General features: G+C 41.2%; 1 protein-coding gene across 2 annotated transcripts in view; it reads right to left on the bottom strand.

Moving 5' to 3' along the window:
* Positions 1–2,953, bottom strand: part of mta1 (metastasis associated 1) — a 39,348-nt gene extending 36,395 nt beyond the window's left edge. Inside the window, exon 1 of one of the 2 annotated variants that reach the window (XM_072689603.1) lies at positions 2,657–2,948. In XM_072689603.1, the coding sequence (XP_072545704.1) occupies positions 2,657–2,684 (28 nt within the window). In that variant the 5' untranslated portion in view covers positions 2,685–2,948. Of the gene's footprint in view, positions 1–2,656 lie in introns of both variants that reach the window. The other variant, XM_072689602.1, reaches the window with a different exon arrangement.
* Positions 2,954–23,626: the final 20,673 nt, after the last annotated feature.

Consider the following 23,626-nt stretch of genomic DNA (forward strand, 5'->3'; position numbering starts at 1 on the left):
GCATCGCTGTTAGGATCTGACTGCATTCAGCACCAAGAGTGTTAGTGAGATCAGGATGATGGATGGAGCACCGGGCTTTATACCCTTCTAGCTCACGCCCGGCAGACCTCGTGCCAATAGGTTCATGTTGATCTGCTGATCAGCTACTTAAGGTGAACTCCAAACATCCAACACCACACAATAAGACATATAGTGGCCAGTTCAAATTCTCTCCTGCATATCAGTTCATTAACAGACCACATCTTCAGACTGAATTTCGCAGTTGAAATGAACTGATTAATTACTGCTGAATTTGATGTGCTTGTTCACGTGTGGTTGCCTCGGCCCATGGGAGAGCATCCCCATAGGTAGAAGTCATCGATATGTATCAGGTGCTGCAGAGGCTCAAAGTACAGTGATCCACAGAGGTTCTCTGCTGGTCTGAGAGCCTGAGGCCATTTTCAGCCTCAGCAGCGCAGGATGGCGCAAACACTGGGAGAAGAGTGCAAGTGAGCTCCCAAGCCACGGCACAATCTTTTTTTTTTTTTCTTTTTCTCTGAGCCTTCGCAGAACAACCATACTGTAAAATCCACAAAGCATCACACCCACCATGTAATATATTGTGTTCCGTTCATTACATGTCCATATGTATTCAGACAATGCTTCTAATTGCTGAGTTCAGCTACAACACACAGCGTACACACTCATTCCTGATCCAGGTGTTTAATAGCGGCTCTAGCGGACCTGCACAGAAGACAGAGCACCAGCCAGTACCTTTGGGATGCGTTGGAGTGCTGTTTGTGATCCAGAACTAATCATTCAACATCAGTACCTGACCTTGTTAACGCTCACAACCCTCACAGCAGCGTTCCCTGTATCTTATATAAAGACTAGTTCTGCAGCACAGAGGGGACAATGTTTCTATCGACGCCCCTGATTTCAGACGAAGCGTTGAATTAGCAGGTGTATACGCATTTAGGAACCTATAGGGATAACCTCCTCAAATAGCGAGAGTTCAGAATCAGGCTTGATTGCTGTGCAGATCATACTGACTAGATAGGGAGCACCAGAAGACCTGATGGCGGCCCTGTGTTGCATTTATGAACGGTAAAGGCCCCCCTCATCATATTCAGCAATATGAAGGCAGTTTTGGGGTCATCTTTTCTCAATATGGCAGATTACAGTACAGGCCAAAGGTATTTTAAAGGCCTGTTTAGGAATACCTTCACGTCTTAAGGTTCACAGGGACAATCCTGGGGGAACTCAGCGCAGTGTCATTTAGTGACATCCCTCCCATTCATCACATATGACACTAAAACTGATACTAAAGCCTGTGCATGATCAAAAACGCCACAGAGAGAGACAGAGCAGGGACTAACCAGAACTTGTAAGGGGAGGACTGGCGCCAAACTGCGCAGAGGAGGGGTCTCCCCCAAGACTGAGGTGGAAAAAGACCAAGTCTTACAGTCTTAACTGATGACATACTGCATGAAGATAAAAAGCTTTAAAAAAAAAAATGAAACCATCAACAAGTCGAATGGTACTACCCTTAATGGCACTGTACCCTTAATAGTGTCCACGCATTTGGACAGGTGTGTAAGCTTATAATGCTCAGGTGAAATAAGACTATAAATTATTATATTATTTATTATATATTATTATTATATTATATATATATTATATATAATATTTATATACTTTACCAATAAAACTGAATGTAGTATTTTTCAGAGACCCATTAGCCATCTTTCTATTTGCACTGGATCTCTAAGGCTGGTATAACAGAGGGTCAGCAGAGGTCTGTGTTTTCCACCAACGTTACTTTTCTGCTGCACTCTCCCTCAGGACAAAACTTTTGTAGTGTTTTTAATGTAGCTTCATTAAACCTTTATAACCTTTTTAACTCTCTAGCTAATACTCTACCGTGTAATCACCCCGTTCACTCCTTCACACACGCAGGCTAACCTGGCAAGGACTCCCGTTTCCACAGCGGCTCACAGCTCAGCTCAGCTCAACACCAGTGAACACCACTGAACTCCCCCCAGCTCGTCCAGCCTGTGTGGGGTCTCTAACTTCACTCGCTCACTAAACGTAAACTACTCCGTGTGCCTGAAAAAGTCTCACTTGGCACATTATGTGAGAGTCCCAGACCTGCTCCAGGACTGGCTAAGCTAGCCTTCATTAGAAACGGGAGGTTTCCGAGCTCGGTGCTCGGTCCAACTTAGCAGCTAACTTCTAAAAGCTCTGGAGGATCTTCAGCCTGTGGGGGGGGGGTGAGCTCGGTCTGTCTGCTGGCGGCGGTCAGAGAGGGTCCAGAGCCGCTACAGTAAAGGCTAGCTTGCCCGAGTCATGCGGAAAGTAAAATAACAGGGGTCTCGAAACTAGACTCTTCGTCTTCACCCCCTGCTCCTCACAACAACAGCAGCAGCAGCAGCAGCAGCAGCAGCCGCCGCCGCCGCCACCATCATCATCATCATCATCATCATCATCACCATCCTCCTCCTCCTTCTTCTTCTTCTTCAGTCACACAGCGCATGAGGCACTTCAGCTTTAGGAAATAAAGAGGAAGGACACAGCGAGCTGCTAGCTCTGAGCTCAACTGTATAAACGAGGCCGACGCTAAGGGAGGGGAAAACCACAAACACAAACACAGAGAGAGAGAAAACGTGCTCTCTACCTCCAACCCGGTACATGTTGGCTGCCATGACTGCCCCAAGTCCTGGTGGCTCCAGGTAGGGCTTCCTCACGCCGCCGTCGCGAGCAGTGCCGCCGCTGAGTGTGTTGGAAAATGGTGGATTGATCAATACGAAGCGGACCAGTCCGGGATCTTAAAGAGACAGTGCGCCCATTTCCAACCCGCCTGTCCCTCGCTCGGCGAGTCAACGGGGCTGCTGGAGTTGGAGCGGGACTCGTTCAGAGCTCGAAAACAAAGCGGGGCGGCCGGAGGGAGCGAGGCTGGCGGTCAGGAGAGAGGAGGTGGAAGGAGGTGGAGAAGAGGGGAGGAGGAGGAGGAGGAGACCGCGAGCATCACCGTCCAACTCAGTCTCCGCCTCCCTCGGAAATACCGAAACAATCGCTGTTGTACTACTTCAGACCCACTAGAGGCAAAATCACAAAGTAAACAACTGTTGCTTTCAGTTTACACCACCCCCCCTCTCCCTCCCTCCATCTCCCTCCATCCCCTCTCCCTCCATCTCCATCACTCTCTTCCCATGCTGGTCAACAAAGACGCATGAAAACGCACAGGCCAGTACAACCAGCTAGTGGACCTGTGGGAGAGTTGGTGTGGCTCACCTGAGATCACATGTCCCTTCAGGGGACACTAGCGTAGTGTAAGAAGGGCCGAAATCATAGGCTTGCTTACTGGTGGTAGGCTGTATTTGTGATGGATGCTAATTTAGGCCTGAAACGTCCAGCCTCCTCCCAGAAATCTCAAGTCCACAACACTGACAGCGTCAGCGAGGCTTTTAATTAAAAGCTACCTTCTAAACTTGATGTCTCCAAATTAGCTCAAAGTCTTTCCTCTCAGTTAAGGAAAAGTTGAATCACTGTTTTTCCAGAAAAAAGGGGGGGAAAAAAGATGGTCGTTGTGGGTGGTATAAGTTCCAGAGTCCTTTTTCTGTAAAGAATGAGTCAGCATGTGAAAAAGCCGAGCAGAGGAGATCCGGGCGACAGCAGGAAACACTTAGCAACTCTCAGTACAAGCGGCGCAAAACAACATTAGTACTGAAGAACAGGGCCTTGGTCCAACGTCAGGCGACCAGTAGTAGTAGGACAGAGCTGGACAGAGCTGCAGTCGTGTAAACTGACTTTAGAGATTATAATTCAGTAACTACAAGATGTCCACTGATTTCTTAAGGCTGTTTAGTTAATGATGTACATAATTACGTAAAGATCTAAACACAGTTGTTGTGCCATTCTGGAGGAAGATACTAAGACGTAATATCCACACCATACCACTGCTGTGTTGATAGGAAGCAGATATCAGAAGCGCTAATCCATACATCTTTGTTATCCACCTCGTCCTGGTCCTGGTCACGGTGGGTCCCAAGACCTACCTGGAATCATGGGCATAAGGCACTGGACAGGGTACCATTTCATTACAGGGGTCCACACACAGCCATTTACTCCTACACACTCACACCTAGGGGCAATTTAGCACAGCCAGTTCACCTGCCATGTGTTTTCAGGAGGTGGAAGGGGCTTGAAGCCACATGGACATTTGGGCAGGGGGTGCCAGTGCTTCTGTGAAAGAAAGCCACCTCAACAAAAAGCTGGTAGGAGTGATTCCTGTTACTGGATGCATTGTTTCACAATATTTTTGCCTGGCATGCCTGATGGAAGGGTACACGCAGGCCGTTGTAAGGCAAAATAGTACCCAATGAAAGTGTATTTTTGAGTTCAGATAGGCTTTCTTCACACTGCAGTTCAGATCAAACCACTGTGAAATGACTTAGGGTCTCTTACACCACCCACAACCCCACTTGTGCAGTTTTCACAAAGCTTCTGACACACATTAATTGCATCCATCATTAGAAGAGCATAGCTGCAAACAATTCTGCAGTTAGACTCATCAGTCTAATGCCGATTTGTTTGTTAGGTTGGTTGTTCTCAAGAACAAATTTAGGAAAATTCTTGTAATTCTAGTTCAGTGAATTCTCTGTAAACAGTACAGAGTACAAACCCTATTGACTCCCTCAGTTTGTCACGGCTGCTCTCAAAAAGGGAAAAAAAGGGTTAATCCATTCTTTCTTTTCTACTCATTTCTTGCGAAGCTGCCATCTTTGCCGATATCAACAAAAGGCTACGCTGATAATGTTTAATGTAGGCCTAACCTCTGCTGACAGATGCATTCGTATGAGAACATGTGATATGTGTGAACTGCTTTCAGGCTTTCAGCTGCATTGAGTCAGAAGTTGTAGCCACCTGATACAGAGCCAGGCCTCAGGGTGCTAAAGACGTGATCTGGGGAGGTGGGTCGTGTGAGGGTCCAGGTTTTCAAGGCCAAAGAGCTCGTTCAGTGATTACCGTTAGAGCAGGCTGAGAGGAATGCTGTGGTGTGCGTCTGATCTACACCATATGAAACCCCAACAAACACAGCTCTGCCTCCAGCTGTAATCTGCAGTCATGTGACGAGCCTCAGCCAATGGTAGGCTCTGACCTACCGTCTGTGCAGGCTCAAAACGAAGCCAATTCCATACTACTGATCTGTGGTGTGTGTGTGTGTGTGTGTGTATGTGTGCTTTTAAGCAGCTGTATTCTTCATTTTGAGAAAATTCTTGCTTTTTAGTCATGCAGAAGGTCTCCCTCTTTCTGCAAAGTCCATGATACCTTAAGTCTATTAGAACATGGTGTTCTTCTACACTGCTGGAAATAAAGGTGCTATGGAGGAGTCTTTGCGTGTTGCCATAGAAGAACCATTTTTGTAAAAGAGGTGCATGTGTGAAGAAGTCGATGTTACTCGGCCGATGTTAAGGTTCTTTATTAATGTAACTCACATCTCTCTGACAAAAAATGCCTCTTTATGGAACCAGATAACGGTTCTCTTGTGGCGTTACTTAAAAATCCCTTTGTAGCACCTTTATTTTTAGGAGTGTAGGTGCATTAGTGCAGCACTTAACTAGAAGAACCCACTCATTTTGGAGAATTTTGGAGAGGATGTTTCAGACACAAGTTGGTTCTTTTCAATATACTCATATTACTACAGGCATGGTGGGTGGATTTACTGTCAGTCATGCCTTTAACCAACTAAACTCATTGCACTCAGTCGTGCTTTGATATGGAGTTAAGAGCCAGACATCATGCAACCCTAGAAACAAGATGACTGCTGAAAGGACATCAAGCTTCTGAACTGTCTGCAGTTTGCATTTATCTCTTAGGGCTCTTTTCAGTGTGAGCCCTGGTCAAGAAAGCTGCATATAAAATTAAGGCATGAAATACACAGATCAGCCATAGCATTAAAATCACTGATGTAACCCTGAATATGTGGTTACATTATATGCATATCAGGCGGCAAGTGAGCAGGAAAAATGGGCAATAAATAAGGATCTAAACCACTTTAGGTCCAAATTGTGATGGCTTGATGACTGGGTCACAGCATCTCCAAAGCATCAGACAGGTCTTGTGGGGTGCTCTTGGAAGGCAGTCGTCAGTACTCACCAAAAGTGGTCCGAAAGAAGGACACTTCTGACAGGTTCAATGGAGCTCAAGGCTCAGTGCATGTGAAGAGTGAAAGCTAGCCCGTCTGACCTGATCCCTCAGAGGAGCTACTGTAGCTATGTCTTGTGGACTCCATGCCTCAATGGGTCAGTGGTTTTTAGTGTTATGGCTAATTGTAGTAAATAAACAAATGGTAAAATGAAGGCCAACCATCCCATTCATGCTACCAATTAGGCTACATTTAGCATAGTAAAAAAATACTGTTATTACTGTTATACAGTGTAAATTTTATAGCAATCCTATTTTGTTTTTTATTGTTTTGTTTGGTTTCAAATCACATGTCCAAAAGACTGAATTTGAAATGCTAAATTAAAGCAATAAGCCACTAGGAGTCATGAGTTACAGTGGTTTTATTTCAAGAAATTGTGCTTTTAGGCATGATGCAAAGCAGAATCTTAAATGGTGCCCTACTCCCTACCTAGTGCACACTTAAGTCTTAGAATAACATCTTCTGCACCCAAAACACAATAATATGTCAAACCCAAGCTGTAGTAGCCAATAGATTAAGACTTACACAATGCACTCTATGAGGTAAAGGGAAATATTGGAAATTGGGATTCAGCCTGGGGTTAATACTACTTGAGGGAGGTCTAAAGGCTGATGGCTTCTTCAGTAAAGACAGTGGTTCCATATAGAAAAATAACAACTCAGACAAACAAAGAATAAGTGACCCATTCGAATGTGTAGGTGATCCTTTACCTGATTACATGCATCTTCTGTATGACAGAAAATTCATTTATGATTTTGATCATCAAAACACCGACATTTAAAGCTGGAATTGCATTCAATTATTATTAGTCTTTACATATTGTGACTGATATGCCATTTATGGGTAGTTGCATATTGTGTCAAATTTTTATGATAGATGGACCATAAATGGAATCTTTTCTTATAAAGTTGCTTTTTTTTGGAGATACAGGTCTAACACAGAAAATACACTTTTTTTTGAGTCTGATATGCTTTGGCCAGCTTGGTTTGTGCCCAGTTGTAGTTGTTTTTAGTTAATCTCTAAATATACTGGAGGGTCCTTGCGGACATCATTACAGAGATTTAAGTATATTTGATACATGCATGCATGATTCAGTTACTGTAAAAGAGGTCATAGGTGTGTGTATATTAAGTATTTTATTTATAATCACATGGTTTATTCACATTTCTTATAATATTTCTTATAAGCTCTGAGAGTATGGACCACAGGAACAGATTTGGACAGTATCTTAAAAAAAGGAAATAAAAAGTTGTTCAAGTGTTTTCAAGCCACAGCTGTCAAAAGCTACACCATAAGCAAAATTGTACTAATAAAATTGTTCTTTGACTCCTATGTTTGGAGAGGCGAGCTGGATAACACTTGCAAGAACTGCGTAATGCTGCATAACCCACCTGATTCCACCTGATTCTTTCACTTACAATGACAGTTCTGTATCTCCCAGTTCATTCAGAAGTGCATGTTATGTAGTGGTGGCTGAAAGCAAGTATTCCACCTGCCAACTGTAGAGGGAGCCCAGGGGAAAGGAAATGGCAATTCTTGCATAATGCTGCTTTAAAGCACCATGTACAACCATCTACCATCTTCAGGCATGGAGAAAAATTATTTCATCAGGTTTATTCTTTGAGCTCTACCAACGCTTCATGCTCCAGGACGACAGGCAAGTGCTGCAAGAAACACAGTTATAGCCCTCCTCATCCTCTCCTCTTGTTTTTTGTAATTTAGAATTGCACATAAGCAAACGGGTCGGATGTGGTTTGCCCTCTTTGCTCACACACACATGATAAACGCTTCAACCCGGCAAAGATCAGTGAATTCATGACTGCACTCTGCTGAAGTTTTGAATCAGCACTCTTCATTAAGGCCTACAGGTAAAAAGAATTACCTGGAGAGGTTTGACTGAAAAATATGAACCATTCATATCACATAATTATACACAAACCTTCAGAAGCGCAAACAGTCTGTGAGTCACACAGGTCTGAATATTACCTCGTCTAAAGCTAATACAGACAGTAACAGACACTAAGGTCATTTCTCCATGTGAGCAATACAAATTTTTAATCAGATGGATCTAAATTATGATGCTAATGACATTCCTAAATCTATATGCACTCGTCTTAATCTAACGTTGAGTTGCTTATACCTTTTCTGGATTCAGTTATTAATCCTAATGCAGAAACTATTGTAAATTATTCGCTTACTGTTTGATTCACCATATCATATAGTCCCACAGGGTTCTAGTTTAAGACCTATAAAACTGATGCTAATTATGACAGAACTGTAGTTATGAAAGAGGAAAAGTGTGGGCTTACACTCAGGGTCTATGGGTTAAATAGTCACAAGTAATGGATGACATTTAGGCTGTTGGATCTAGTGATCTAGGATCTACTGGCTTCTACTGTTGTTGTTGCTGTTATTGATGTCCAAGTTCTTTGACCTATAATGATAGTCAGACCCTTTTTTGGTGCATTATAGTTTTATAATATATTATAATTTTATTATAATATAGAACCATCTACAAAATCCTTTAACCAAGATCTGTTTTTAGGATCCAAATGGCTTTGGGTTTCCTTTATTAAACAGGAAATTTGACCAATAATATAGAGAATATAATTGAATCAATAATACATATAATACCGGAGCAATATGTAGATAATATAATTGAATCAATAATATGAACCAGTGATATAGTTTACCCTCTTCATTACTATGTTGTATTTTTCACTGCCCTTAAGAAATAATATTACCTTTCACATCTACAGTACATTTCCTGTTTACATTGGTGATTAGATCATGGGGCTGGGCAGAAATACTGTTGTGTGTGGTCCAATGAGCTCCTTGGTATAGAATAATTGAACTCACAGGCTTATTGAAGCACAATACAGGACAGCCAGTCAGAACGTAGCCCATATATAATAGTCTTAAAGGCACAGTAACAAAAACAGCCAGTTTAATTGCAGGTGATGATGTTGGTAATGTAATGGTAATTGTAGGCAATGAAATGTTGGTAATTGTAGGCGATGAAAACTGTAATGTTACAACATGTAAAAAACACATGAAGGCCATATTAAATTCATAAATGTAGGCTACATATTCTATAATACAAACTGTATTAATGAAATTATGTCTTTTTTCCCATTTACCATGACATGAAATATATGATATAGTGAGTTGAATGAAAGGTGTTCCAAATACATCCAAATACAAATGGATATAATAAACATAAATACTGTCAAAACAATATAAAAGGAAATACTAGTAATATCACCATCAAGTCTGTTATGACTATGCTTATAAACAGAGCTACCACTACCTATTAGCTACTGGTTATTTCAGCTTTATTTTCACCATCTAAAGCTGCATGATGTGTCCATCACCAGTGGAGGACGCTGTTAATCCATTTATAGTGTCTGGCCAGGGCCCTGTCCTCACATGCTCCCTCCAGCACAAAGCTGGCTCGCACAGTCTTCAGTGGCCTGCACTGTTCTGACTGCAGACAAGGGGAAAACCACACTGGAGTAGTGGCTTCATTAGGCCTTTTTTTATCACTCAGAGACTAATCAGAGATTAGTTTAGGTCCTAACAAAGACAACAAAGACCAGCACTGACATCATCATGTTCATACTGTTCCAAAGATTTCCTCCAATACTGCCTACCACTTTGCCCTTCCTGTTTTGCAGCATGTTCTATTAGATTAGGGAAAAATGGCTTTGTGTGTGTATGTGTGTGTGTGTGTATGTGCATGTGTGTGTGTGTTTGAGTTTCTACTCACCTGCACGGTAATGCAAGAGTTGTAGACCAGAGCTTATACACTATATGTCAAAGTCTGGGGCCATCTAGACCTTATGAAGTTTTTAATTAATGAACATGGTTTGCGATAGATGAGCATGTTCAGCAGAAAGCTGTTCACACTTTCTTTGCAAAAACTGTAAAACTGAAAGAAGACTTGACAAAACTAAGCAAATAAGCTGTATCACTCTCAAGTGTGTGACATACACTTGGGCTGCCTTGTCAGCAGGTCCCCCCACACACTCATATGCACTCTCTGTTACACATAGTGCTGACACAGATATGCAAATGCACACACACACAGCTTTTCTAGTTCCTGTGAAGAAGTACTACCAATAGAATAGGAGACCCTCTGGAGTAGATAAACCTGAACCTATTGGCACCATGTCTAATGCCAGGCGTGGACTAGAGGGGTTGAGCTGTGGAGCAGTGGAGCTGTGTTCTCTGGAATGATGGTGCTCCATCCAATATTTTTGAGGATTAGTTGGGGAGTTGGGGATGAGGTGTGGCAGTGATCATCCAACATCCTGACCTCACTAACACACTTGTTGCCGAATGCAATCAAATCCTCACAGCAATGCTTCAAAATGTAGAGCAAAGCAGAGACAGTTACTCCAACAAATGCAGGTTTATACCCTTGATAGAAGAAGAAATGAATAAGCAGGTGTCCCAATACTTTGGTCCATTTAGTGTGTATTGCATAGGTTGATCCTGCCACTCTATTACAGTGATAATGATCAAGATATGGATCAGTTTACATACAGGAGAAGCAAGAATATATTTGCAGACTAGGTTTGGATTTCATGCAATGAAATAAAGAGTTCTTTGGACTGGCTTACACAAACAGGCTGGCCCACAGTTCTTGGAACATCCAGACTGGAGTCATCTACCAGGAGCAGAATGTCATGACTGACTGATAAATCTGCTGCCCTCTTATTGACACTCCCCATGCGATTTTTGTTTTTATGAGAGCTGGTGCATTTGGATCTTCAAACCATCAGCTGTTCTGGTCAGGCAGGAGCTGTGCATCCATCTGCCCTGCCCTGCTGGGGAATTCCGCCACTCTCCGTCTTCTCCAGAACCAGTGAGAATGCCAAGAATCCACAGAGAGAAGTGGGCAGCACAGCCACTACGAGAGGACAGCTGTCTCCTCGCTGCCCTGCACTGTCCATTCCGCAGAGCAGGGCTTGGACAGTTGGCAGGAGAACAGTGGAGTCATGAAGAGAGAAGTGGGCATGGGGCAGCAGCTGGCCGAACACACCAGAACGACTGAGAGGGGGCCAGACCCGCTGGCTCCAGACCCCACAGACACCCATGTTCAAATCTCTCCATCACTTGTGCACTTTGAAATCAATTGTGTATGTGTTTGTGTGTGTGTGTGTGTGTGTGTGTGTTTGTGTGTGTGTGTGTGTGTGTGTGTGTGTGCAGATAAGTAAGACTGAGGCTGGTATTCTTTTCAGTTTTACATCATTTCCATGGTTTGTATGTGTGCACTTGTATGTAAACAGTTGTATATGTGGTCAACCAGGCTGTGGATGCTTTTGTAGTATATTAAGTAATCAGTATAGCATGGAGTATGAGGGTACATTGAATTTAACATATACAATGTTGATCAAATCTTAAAGGAAATTAATTAATTACTATATTTGTTATAATAAAGGCTACTTATTATTAAATGGCTTATTTTCTATTGGCTATTTTTGTCCACTTTTAACTTTTCTGTAGTTAAATGTGTCAAAAAACATTTTCCCAATATTTTATCCCTTTATCCCTCTTGTATCCCCAACAATCTGTTACTGTCACTGTGCCTTCAGGACAGTATGTAAAGGATCTCTGATCTGATAGGCTGCCCAGCATTATGCCATACTGAAAAAGCACTTCAGGCTGAAACACACCCGATGTCTTTAGAGTGAATGGGTGGGGCTAAAGTACTAAAGGCTAAATAGATGCCTATTTGTAATTACTCTGCTTTTTGCAACACCACAAATACAGTGAATTCAAAACGAGCTGTTCCCAGATAGCTCACCCATGTGGGGTCTATATGGTTAGCCCAACTGGGAACTAGAAAGTTTTGTCCATGGGTTCCATGATGGCCCCACATATGGAGGCCCACCAGGATCCCACCATGGTCTGTGATAGAAGCAGGAGGGTTTAAACATGGGTCCCATCTGGGATGTACACTGCACATAGGGCCCTGATTAAGATTAGCTTTTGGGAAGCCAAACACAAATACAAACCCACTCAGAGCCCATGCCCACCTGGAACCCACCTAGCCCACGTTCCACCCACGTAAGCATGTTGGCTGGGTTTCTGCAGCTTGGTTGCCACATATGGACTGTATGCACTGGAGGGTGAACTGTGATTGTTAATGGTGATAACCATTTGTTTGTTAAAAAAAAGGCAAAACATTAATTCAAATACACTGAAACATTAATTAAAAAGTATTGGGACACCTGCTCATTTATAGTTTCTTCTGAAATCAAGGATATTAAAAATAGTTTAACAGCTTTTATTGGAGTAACTGTCACTATTGTCTAGGGAAGGCTTTCTACTAGATTAAGAAGCATTGATGTGAGGATTTAATTTGCATTAGGTGACAAGAGCATTAGTGAGTTCAGGATGTTGCATGATCATCTCCCTATCGCATCCACAACTTTCCAAAGCATCCCACTGGTCAGAGCATCATCATTCCAGATAGTGTGTGTGTGTGGGGGGGTGTTTATACAGAATAATCTGCTCCAGAAAGTCCTATTTTATTAACAGTACTTCTCTACTTTTCGACAAGCATTTTCACATTAGTCTCAGCAATGGGGGCAACCTAAAGTAATTCACTAAAAAAGAGTGTCCATAAACATTTGGACATATAATGTATTATAAAAAAAATATATTTTTGGCAATCTAGCAGTTAATTAATTAGACAACTGATACTAAACCTGTTGTGTATAAACTAAATGTCATTCCACCTAAACTAAGTACATAGAAGTAGCTTTGGGCTTTGAGGTAATCAGTAGCCTGTGTGTACACTCTGTAGGTAGAAAGCCACACATAGACTTGGTGCTCACAGAACACAGAAGTCACTCGATTCTTGATATCATGCACTATGGTTAGATAAATGATTAACTGTCCAGGGTGTAATCAATACACAGAGAAAAATGAGGTATTTCTGGAAGTGTGCCAGCTAAAATCATCTATTAGATTTAGGTAGTGAGAATTTGAGGTGAGGCCTACAGAAGCTCATTCTTTACTCAGCGATGAGACTGAGTAAATGGCTTAAAAAAATAAAAAGCAAGGGGATGATTGATGAGATTTGAAATATGGTTTACTGCTAGGCTTGAGGGTGTTCTATAAAAGGAGTGATAAATGGGATTTGAGAATGCATATCATTTATATATGAATAAAACACAGTCTATTACAATTTAAATACTGCCAAAAGTAGTAGCTGTAGTGCAGGCCAAAAAAGCCATTAAAGCAACATTATGTACCATTTTTCCCTTAAAATATCAGCTTCAAAACCTGTAATATAAAGAGTAGTGTCTCTATGATTGCTACTCCGTGCTCAGTACACCAGAAACGGCACTGTGTAATTTAATTTGGGTGGTCAGAATAATGCTTGAGTGAACTGCGCATTATTATTTGTCTAAAATCCTCTACCACACATACTCTACCACTGCAGTCCATCAATACCACATTTTCTTTCACTTTTAGTGATGGGTCTGAATGTCCCAGCTTGTCCAGAAATGCATGTGTACAGCATATCCTTTACTGGTGGCTCAAAGTTTGAATTACACTTCCTAACTGTAGGGGGAGCCCAGGAGCAAGAAATACCAATGCTGCTTTAATACTGCTGTAAGATTTTCCTTGTTCAGGATCAGGAAAAAACACACATATATATATATATACGCTATTAAACATAAACAGTAAATTACATCAAAGCCAAAACAACTAAAAATGTGATTTAAAAAATAAAACATTCAGAAGACTCACTTGCAAGGAGATTTTCCACCAATCCAAAGTTCAGTCTTAAGGCCTATTTTCACAGAATCCAATTTTTACAGACAAAAAATGCACATCAAGTTTTAAAGACCAATCAGAGCTTTGTTGTCATGGTTACAGACCAAAAACAAATGAGCATCAAGACAGCGTCAAAACAGCTCATCTTGTTCATAGTAGAACGCAAGACCCTATATGACGAGAAACACACTGACTGTAAAAATGCAGAGGTTAAAGTAAATATATGGCAGAGCAGAGCTGAAAGCTGGGGAATGATGGTGATAAATGTACAGCAACTTTACGCAGCACCTAATCTGTTCATGCCCACAGAGGACTGTGAACAGTAGCTTCCCTTGCTAATGACCCAAGGTCTTGCATCTTGTTTAGAGCTCCCAATTTGGCTGTATCTTTAAATCCCTTTTGGAATTCCAGTTTTAGAAAATCCTGTCTTTCGCTTATTTCCCTTGGACTTTCTAATGCAAGTGAATTATGCTGTATCTAATCACATCAGAAATATCCCCAGACAAAAACATAACTTGCTTTTAATTGGCTGATTTGATTGAAGATGGAATAAATAGGGATGGTCTCTGACTTTTGCGCAGTACTGCAGAGGTCAAGTGTAAACATATCGAGGGACACACACAGGACCTTTGGCATTTCTTTCATGGTTACCATATGAGTGTGTTTATGCAGTCAGGGGTCAACAAATGACTATTTTGGTCTCTCTGTTCCTTCAGAGATGAAAAGTTCAAATGCAGTGACGCACTAACGTGGCCCAGCCTGCAGTGTGTTTGCTGTTTGTCCTGTGTTGTAGAGATGGAGGCCTCTGTCAGCTGCGCATTAGAGGGACGGATCTGAACTCTTTTAATCCGAGTCATCTTTTTGCAACAGACGCAGCCTCCGGCCAGTTTCAGGTTGAACATTACAGTATATGACTTCATATGTTATTGGAGTTGGAAAATGTAACTGGGTCATTTAGCGTAAATGTGTCCATTATCTCCACATTGATCACAGTAGTCACAGCTGTACTGTAATGGTAGAGTCTGAGTAATCACAAATAATGGAGGGATAATAGCTGAGAAAACAACTTCTAAAATTTCAGTTAGTAGCCATTCATTCCACTGAAAAAAAGCCCAGTTTGCTAGGGTTACTTTGGACGACATTTCGATTGACAGTGGCATGCAAAAGTTGTTTTTTTAACTCCTGGTCAGATTTTCTGTTATTTATTGTATAAATAGCTACATGACTAGAAGAACTGATCTCCAAAGAACATAAAATTAAAAATTACTAATGAAATTATTATCAATGTTGTATTGAAAATAATGTTTTTTTGCTTTGAACAATTTTAAAGTGAAAAAAAAGTATTTGATTTGATCACTTATAGCTTTTACCAAGGTCTCAGACCTTAATTAGCTTGTTAACTTGTCTTACAATCATTGTCAGGAAAGGCCAGATGACGTAAATTCAAACCTTGTCCCAAAAATCAGCAGCCATGGGCTCCTCTAAGCAGCAGCCTAGCATTTTATATGTAAAAATAATTGATGCCCCCAAAGCTTAAGGCCAAAGACTATAAGAAAATAGCAACGTAGCAATAGTAGCAAAAGTAGCAATAACACATCAACAACATATGAGAGAAGCAGCAACAGTGAAGCATCTGTATACACTGAGGTAAACATCTGAAGATGTTCTATTCATGCATTATGTACAATAGGTGGATTTGCTGTTGATTTGTTGCATTAGTAGTATTAACCAAAGACCTAATTGTAACCCTCAACCTGACCCTAATCTTAACCTTAACCTCAACCCAAAAACCCAATCCGAACCCTCACCCTGGCCAAGCCCTTAACGTCAACCTATAACCCAATCCTAACCAGTTCCATCCAGACTGGTGTCAGCAACAGGTCTATAACAGCTGCTTAAGAATGTTGAGATGGGCTCTACTAGACCTGTTAGATGATCAGTGATTTCTCAGGTGAACATATACAGATCTCTGACACTCCAAATACAGTGATAAACAGCTGAATGCGGCAGATAATTGGTTTTATGCTGTTAATTAAAAGTCTCTTGATAATTTACTGAATGTATTCAGGTGATTCACTGCTGCTACATCACTGAGATGATGTTGATGTGTTGCTGAGAGACTGATTAGTGTTTATTCCATCTATCTATACCACTCCAAATAAAGTGTCACCAGAAAATTTGCCAAAGTGACTGTTAATTAAAACCCTCGCTTGACTGCAAAAGAGCTACAGAAAAATTTAGCAGACTCTGCCGTGGTGCACTATTCTACTGTGCAGTGATACCTGCACAACTATGACCTTCATGTAAAAGTAATCAGGAAAAAATGTGTATTTCACAATTCAGCTTTAGATGTTTTCAAACAAACATCTAAATAAGCCTGATGCATTTTGGACACAAGTCCTGCGGACTGATGAAGTGATTGAATTCTTAGGCTGCAATAAGCAAGGCTATGTTTGGAGAAAAAAGGGTGCAGAATTTCATGAACTTTATTGCTTTAGTACTGATAATGCCAGAGTGCGTTGTGGTATTCCAAACATACAGTACGCTACAGCATTTGTTTCGCTTACAGAAAAGAACTGTTCTCCTTTACAGTAATCATTACTGTACAGCATCAGTACAGTGTACTTTGTACTTGCTTTTTACTAGGCTGATTTTTGAATATAATTTTAACTACATTCTGCTAGTACTCTTGTCTGTGGGTTAACATAGAAGCTTGGTGCTCATTAGTTAATTGAGGTGCTGAGGTGCAGGTGTAGTTTCAGGTCAGCTGAAAGTGTGAATTGCAGAGGAGGAAATCTCAACAGACAGCCTTAAATCTTGATAAATCAGGTGTGTAGCCACTTAGAAATCAGTGTGCTTGCTTTTTTGCTTGGGTTTCATCTTTAGCTTGTAAGGTAGGCTGGTTTTTAAATACACCAAAGTGGTGGAACAAACTTCCCCTGGGTGTCTGAATGGCAGAGTCGCTCGCTGTCTTCAAATGCAGACTTAAGACCCACCTCTTCTGAGAATACTTGGATGAATAGTAGAGTGGTCACCTTATTGACTTGTGTTTAGTAGTGTCTAAAATGTTCCTTGGGTAAGTCACTCTGAAAAAGAGTGTCTGCTAAATGCCTTAAATGTAAATGTAAATGTGTACTGAAAGTCTATTACCTTATACAGAAGTCTACTGTAGAAAACTTACTGCTGACAATTTCTCTTGAATGTAGCAATTTAAAGCCATACTGTTAATAATGTCATGCTGTTATTTATAACCATACACCGTATGCACAACACATTACAGTACTACACACACTCATGCTGAACCTTTTGACAGCAAAGCTGAGAGTAAGCCCAAGTCTGTTTTCAATAAAGCAGTTAACTGAAGGACAAAAGACCGTCATAGTTACGATACAATTCAATTAAAGTCAAAGCTTATTTACAAAAAAATAACAACTCCATCCCGTCACGACAACATTCAAAGACAAGCTGGTCAAGACTCAAGGCAACCATATGCACCATTTGTGTTGGACACAGATGAAGTCTGGCCTCCGCCTATCAGCCATTCGTGCAGTGAACACACACATACACACTAGTGAGCAAACACACCCAGTGACAGTGAGCACACGTGCCCGGAGCAGTGGGCAGCCATTACTGCAGAGCCCGGGGAGCAGAGAGGGTGAAGGGCCTTGCTCAAGTGCGGCAGCTTGCCGAGCCCGGGCTTTTCTTCTCCACACGTTTCCCAACACAGTCCCACTTTAAGTTCTCGGTAGCATTTAATACAAGTGATTGTGTTGCTCATGACATCACCTGACCTTTCTCAGGCCTCGACCCCTTCCATCACTTGATTAGAAAAGAGTTCAGCTATTGAACCCATAACCCTGTCATCAATAGCCCAGTGCTCTAACCGCTGAGCCAGCAGTATAGTATAGTACCAGCATTATAGTCTCACCCAAGAGACTTGGATTAGTAAAATAGATTCACAGGGTCCCTGTAGCTTATTATTGTGCTTGGAAACAGGATTTCTGCTTATATAATTTTTAAAATGGCATATTTACATATTTTACATGACTTGTATCTCCTAGAACGTATCATTCTGTACAGCAAGCTGCTGTATGCAGTAATACAGTTAATAACTGCAGTGCTTTACAATACAGAAGACCAGGCCCCCTTTTTAATGAACAGGCAGAGGAAGGACTAAGGCACAACAAGTTGCAAGATACAAGTTGCAGAAAACTGGAGGCAGATGAAAATGTGTGGGATATTAGATTGGAAGGAAGAAGAAATGGCCTGAAGCTCCTCCTCCTTCCAGTCTAATATCCCATACATTTCTGTCTTTGACTAAATCAAAACTGCATTACTTGAATCAGAGAGAGATACAGAGAGAAAGAGACAGACACAGAGTGAGGCAACCAGAAAGTAGTCAGGCTTCTCTCATACACTGCACACTACAGGAGTACTGACAGACACTGATCCTCACTTGTTTAATCTTGGTTTTTCCTATATGATTTGCAGGGGTTCTGAGATCAATCCTCACTCTGCTCTGTGGCCTGTGAGGAGTGTGGTGTGTTTGGTGTATTTTCTCTGTGTCCATGTGAGTTTCCTCCGGATGTTCTGGCTTCCTTTCAACACAAAAACATAGTAGGGGAATTGGTCATGCTAAATTGCCCCCTGATGGAGTGACAGTCTGTCCAGGGGGTATTTCTGCCTTGTGCAGGAGGAAGCAGATTAGACAGATGGACTTTGTCCTTTATAGCATTATTTCATTGCTTTGTAAATACATATCAATCTCCATTAGAAATATGACTTTATTTTAGTAATTTATGGCTCAAAAAGCTCAAAGAGCCACTCATTACATACTATTATTATTGTTATTTTTATTATTATTATTATTGTTGTTGTATATATTACATCAGGGCCACTGTTGCCCTGTCTAACTTTCAAGGATTTTAGGATGCTATTTAATGTTATTTGAACGCTTTTGAAGCTAAATTAGGTTTACAAATTGAGTTTACATGATCTACATTAGCTTTTTGCCATCATTCTCAGAAACGGATGCGTTATGAATTGAATAAAACTGAGAGCACAATTTAAAGTTATGGCTTAATATGAGTGTAAAGCCACAGACTACTCATATTACATTATTATGTATCAGATTACCAGCAGTATTGACTATTATAGTATTATATATTATAGTATGGATTATTTCAACTGACTCCAACCAATATTCACTTGGCGAGTGAAAATGTGGTGGCACTTCTCCGTTGTCCCGTGTGAGTGACCTGTTTTGAACTGTTTTGAAAAGCCACCTCCAGGCCTCTTATGGACTCCACCCTCTTGAGCAGTCATTGAAAAAGCAATAATTTCTCCTTGTGTATGTAGACAAACACATGGCTGACAACGGCATGACAGATTTGTAAATATTCTGACTAAATATAGAGGCTCAGATTAGCTGAGAGGGGGAGGCTCTGGAAGAGGGCAGCTCCCACAGGAGGCTGAAGCATGAGTGCTGAGAGAGCAGCCATGTCTCCGGAGCCACTGAGGGAATCACGGATGGAAGCGGAGACGGAGCGGTATGGCTGGGCTGGGATGGGGGAGGGAAAAAGACTCAGTCACTGAGAACACTGTATTGACATTGTATTGATTCCCAGAGAACATGAGTGGACTTCAGGACTTCAATAGTAAGAGTAATAAAGTAATAATAATTAAGAGTAATAACCTAATCTAATCTAATAGTTGGAAATGAATCACTGACTGTACTTCATTAAAGATCAACTACAAATACAGAACTATATATATATATATATACAGTCAATATATATATATAAAGGAGAAGGGGCTTCGGAGAGGAAAGACATGCCCTTAGTGACCCCCTTGGTGATTCCAGGACACCAGAAGGCCCAGGAAATACTCTCTCTGTGTGGGTGGAAGCAAATGAAGGATGCAAATGCTTCCCCCTTTTTTTCTTTTTTTTTTGCCGATGTGCCTTCAAGACACATGTTTGTAGCCTATGTGAGCTCTCCTCTAATTGTCTGCCCTGTATTTTGACTAAACTACAACTATTTTTGATTCAATAATTGATGTAAAAAAGATTTTAAAAAATCAACATCAGGAAATTGTGGATATGGGCCCTTTACGTTGCCGCATAATGTAGGGCTAGGCGATATGGTAGAAATACTACATCACTATATTTATACACGATATTTATCACAATACATGTAACCACAGACTAAAAACATCAGTAGCAACAGATTCTTATAAACTACTATTCAGCTACTCTCCTGTACTGAATATGGTCATTTCCATTCAAGCTCATTCTAACAGATGAAAATTAATCACTGACTGTACTTCATTAAAGATCAGCTACAAATACAGGATAACTATATATCTAAATCAATATATATATATATATATATATATATATATATATATATATATATATATATATATATATATATATAAAAAGGAGAAGGGGCTTCGGAGAGGAAAGACATGTCCTTAGTGATCCCCTTGATGATCCTTGGTGATTCCAGGACACCAGGAGTCCCAGGAAATACTCTCACTGTGTGGGAGGAAGTGAATGAAGGAAGCAAATGCACCCCCCCCCCTTTTTTTCTTTCTTTTTTTTTTTTTGCTGATGTGCTTTCAAGACAGGTGTTTGTAGCCTATGTGAGCTCTCCTCTGATTGGTTACCCTGTATTGTGTCTGATACAGAAGGCAGTCTGGGCTAAAACACTCCTTTTGACTTGAATAGACAGGGCTAAGCTGCTGTGTGCTGAACGTAAAGTGTTTTTGTGATATGACATACGCAACAAATTTTTGCAGTGTTCATAAACTACTTCAAATATTTGATTAGAAAAAAAGTCCATTATACAGCTCCTTTAAACAACTGGCATCATTAACATCATTAAGAGGAAAAAAAAACGTTATATATGTGAATATATCTGAAGGGAATGTTTCACAGTGTAAAGTCAGACTTTAAGAGACATTTCGGTTCAGCTCCAGTTGAACCAGTTAGGTCCAGTTTAGTTAAGGCTGCTCTGTGTCAGTTTTATCAGTCCTCACAGACACCTGCTGCTCTGAGACTGTTAGTCTGTAACACGCTCTTAGAGACCTGATAAGACCTTCTACTCCTCATCTTATTTACTAACTACCATGGCGGGCCGCAGTAACTCTGCTGAGGACTCTTCTCTTTGGGATGGAAAGCATTCCGAGTGTTTTTATAGCTCTGCAACAGCAGAGATTTCTGTCTCGCTCTCTCTTTTAACCATATGAACACATGCTGTCCACCACACCCTTGGAATCCTGCTGCTATTTGTGGTATCCGTTTGAAAACGTGCACGTATACATTAAGGATGCAGATGTTCCGAATGCCACATGAAACTCAGTGTAGCCCTGCTGTTGCTGAGTGGGATAGTGTGGGTTTAGGTGGGGCCTGAACAGAGGACAGCAGTACATATACCTAACTGGCACAAGTGTTCACTTCCTCTGGGCCTTAATCCCAGGGGACCCTGAGTGTAAATGAAGGGAGCGTGCAGTCATTTAGGACAGAGTGGCTTTGGCACCTGTTTGGCTCTTAACCCCAAGCATGAAGAGAGTGAGAGGCCTCAGTGAAGCATGTAATGAACATGGCACAGAAATTAAAAAGTGCTGCTTTTATAAATATTTACAGACTTTATGGTAATTGTACTTTATCAGACTCCAGTTTTGGTCTCATATCATGAAAAAAACAAATTTTCTTTACTTTTTGGAGAAAAAAATGGTCGGATGTAACGTGTAAACAGTGTTAAAGTGTTAACTGTTCATACTTCCATCCATATATTCAAATTAAGCCACATAAACCAGTGCATTAACATACTGTCATGGAAAACCTTTGTATCTTTAAAATGGAGAACGAATGGAATCAATAAAAGTCAATAAAAAAAATTCTGAGTAAATTTTGGAGCATTTCTCTTGGCCCATTCATCATGAGGTTTAGACACAATGTAGAGAACAAGTGCCGAATTAAGTCAAAAAGTGAAAAACACAGTTAGGTTTAGCTTTATTTGTTCACGTTTGAGTTATAGGGAGTGCTTCAGCCTGACCTGACCTTTTTGCGTGAGACACAATACAGAGCAGCCACTCAGAAAAGAGACTGTTTACATATATTAGGCTTAAAGATGTACAGAACAACTTGTTTTGTCAAAGTGCTAAAAAGGTGTTGGAAAATGGTCAAATGAACTACAACTATTATTGATTCAAAAAAGATTTTAAAAAATCAACACCAGGAAATTCTGGATATGGGCCTTTTACGATATACACGATATTTATCACAATACATGTAACCACAGACTAAAAACATCAGTAGCGACAGATTCTTATAAACTACTATTCAGCTACTCTCCAGTACTGACTACAGTAATTTCTGTTCAACATCTGCTGAACTTTGTCTGATTAAACCAGTCTTTCTAATTACACTGTTTGTAATAAAGCCTGTAGCTGATCAGTGTTTATTAAGCACTAACAGTATCCTCAATATGACTGGAAAACCATACTGTTTTCACCATAACAAAATGAATCACGATACGATAAAATATCGGCATATTGCCCAGCTCTAGCATAATGTGAGATTTTCTACACACTAAATTGACATTTATGATCAGTTTGGGTCCCGAATATACCCTGTTTAGCCTCTGTACTGCAAAGCCACACAAGTTAGCAATCACAGCAAACCTACAGAGTTGGAAACAACTAGCCTTTCTAATTGCGAACATCACGCAGAGACGTTGGACAGTCAACGGATGCGGGTGTTCAGATATAGGTTTCAGTGGCGCTTTGGAAAACACTAAATGACTTAACACTTAACAGATAAGATAACTAGCCTCACACACTGTGGTTGCTACAGGGTGTGAAACTTGTGCTGTGGGAATTAGCTACAGAATGATGCTGGGTCCTGCTTAGTGTCAAAAAACATTGTGTGTGTGTGTGTGTGTGTGAGTGTGTATAAGCTAACATTCTCACACTCTGGAAACACGCACATAATTTCCTGTGGTGAATGATAAAGGCTGTGAGGAGGAGGAGCAGTTGGGAGTCCTGAGAAGTGGGTGTGGGAGGCAGGGGGGAAATATAAGGATGGTCATTATTGGACCTTGGAAAAATTCTGTAAGTGGCTAAACTGGTCATAAAAAGTTACATTTGCAGTGTGACCTAAGAAAATACCAGAAAGGAAGTGTGCTAAGCCTGACCAAGACCATGCCAATATTACTCGCAGACAAACTAGTAACGGTCTGGCCTGGGCTGAAGAATCTCTATTCATGAGCAGTGAAAGGGTCTTTTGTTGGATGCGCCCAAGGATGGAAAAGGCGAAAAAAACGAGCTGGGTGACAGAGCGAGCTAGAGAGAGAGAGAGAGAGAGAGAGAGAGAGAGAGAGAGAGAGAGAGAGAGAGAGAGAGAGGGAGAGAGGGAGAGAGAGAGGGAGAGAGAGAGAGAGGGAGAGAGGGAGAGAGGGAGACCGGCCCTGGTGGCATGGAATGGATGACCCATGTGGCCCCGCCCACAGGCATCCGAGCGACCCGTCTACAGACCAACCAGAGGAGAGGATAAGCTGGGCGGGGGCGTGACTATGCAAATACAGAGCCGTGATCAGAGTGGGATGCTCCCGGGCTCAGTGAAATGCAAGCGCGGGA

This window comes from Salminus brasiliensis, chromosome 10 (genome assembly GCF_030463535.1).
Source record: "Salminus brasiliensis chromosome 10, fSalBra1.hap2, whole genome shotgun sequence".
Lineage (NCBI taxonomy): Eukaryota > Metazoa > Chordata > Actinopteri > Characiformes > Bryconidae > Salminus > Salminus brasiliensis.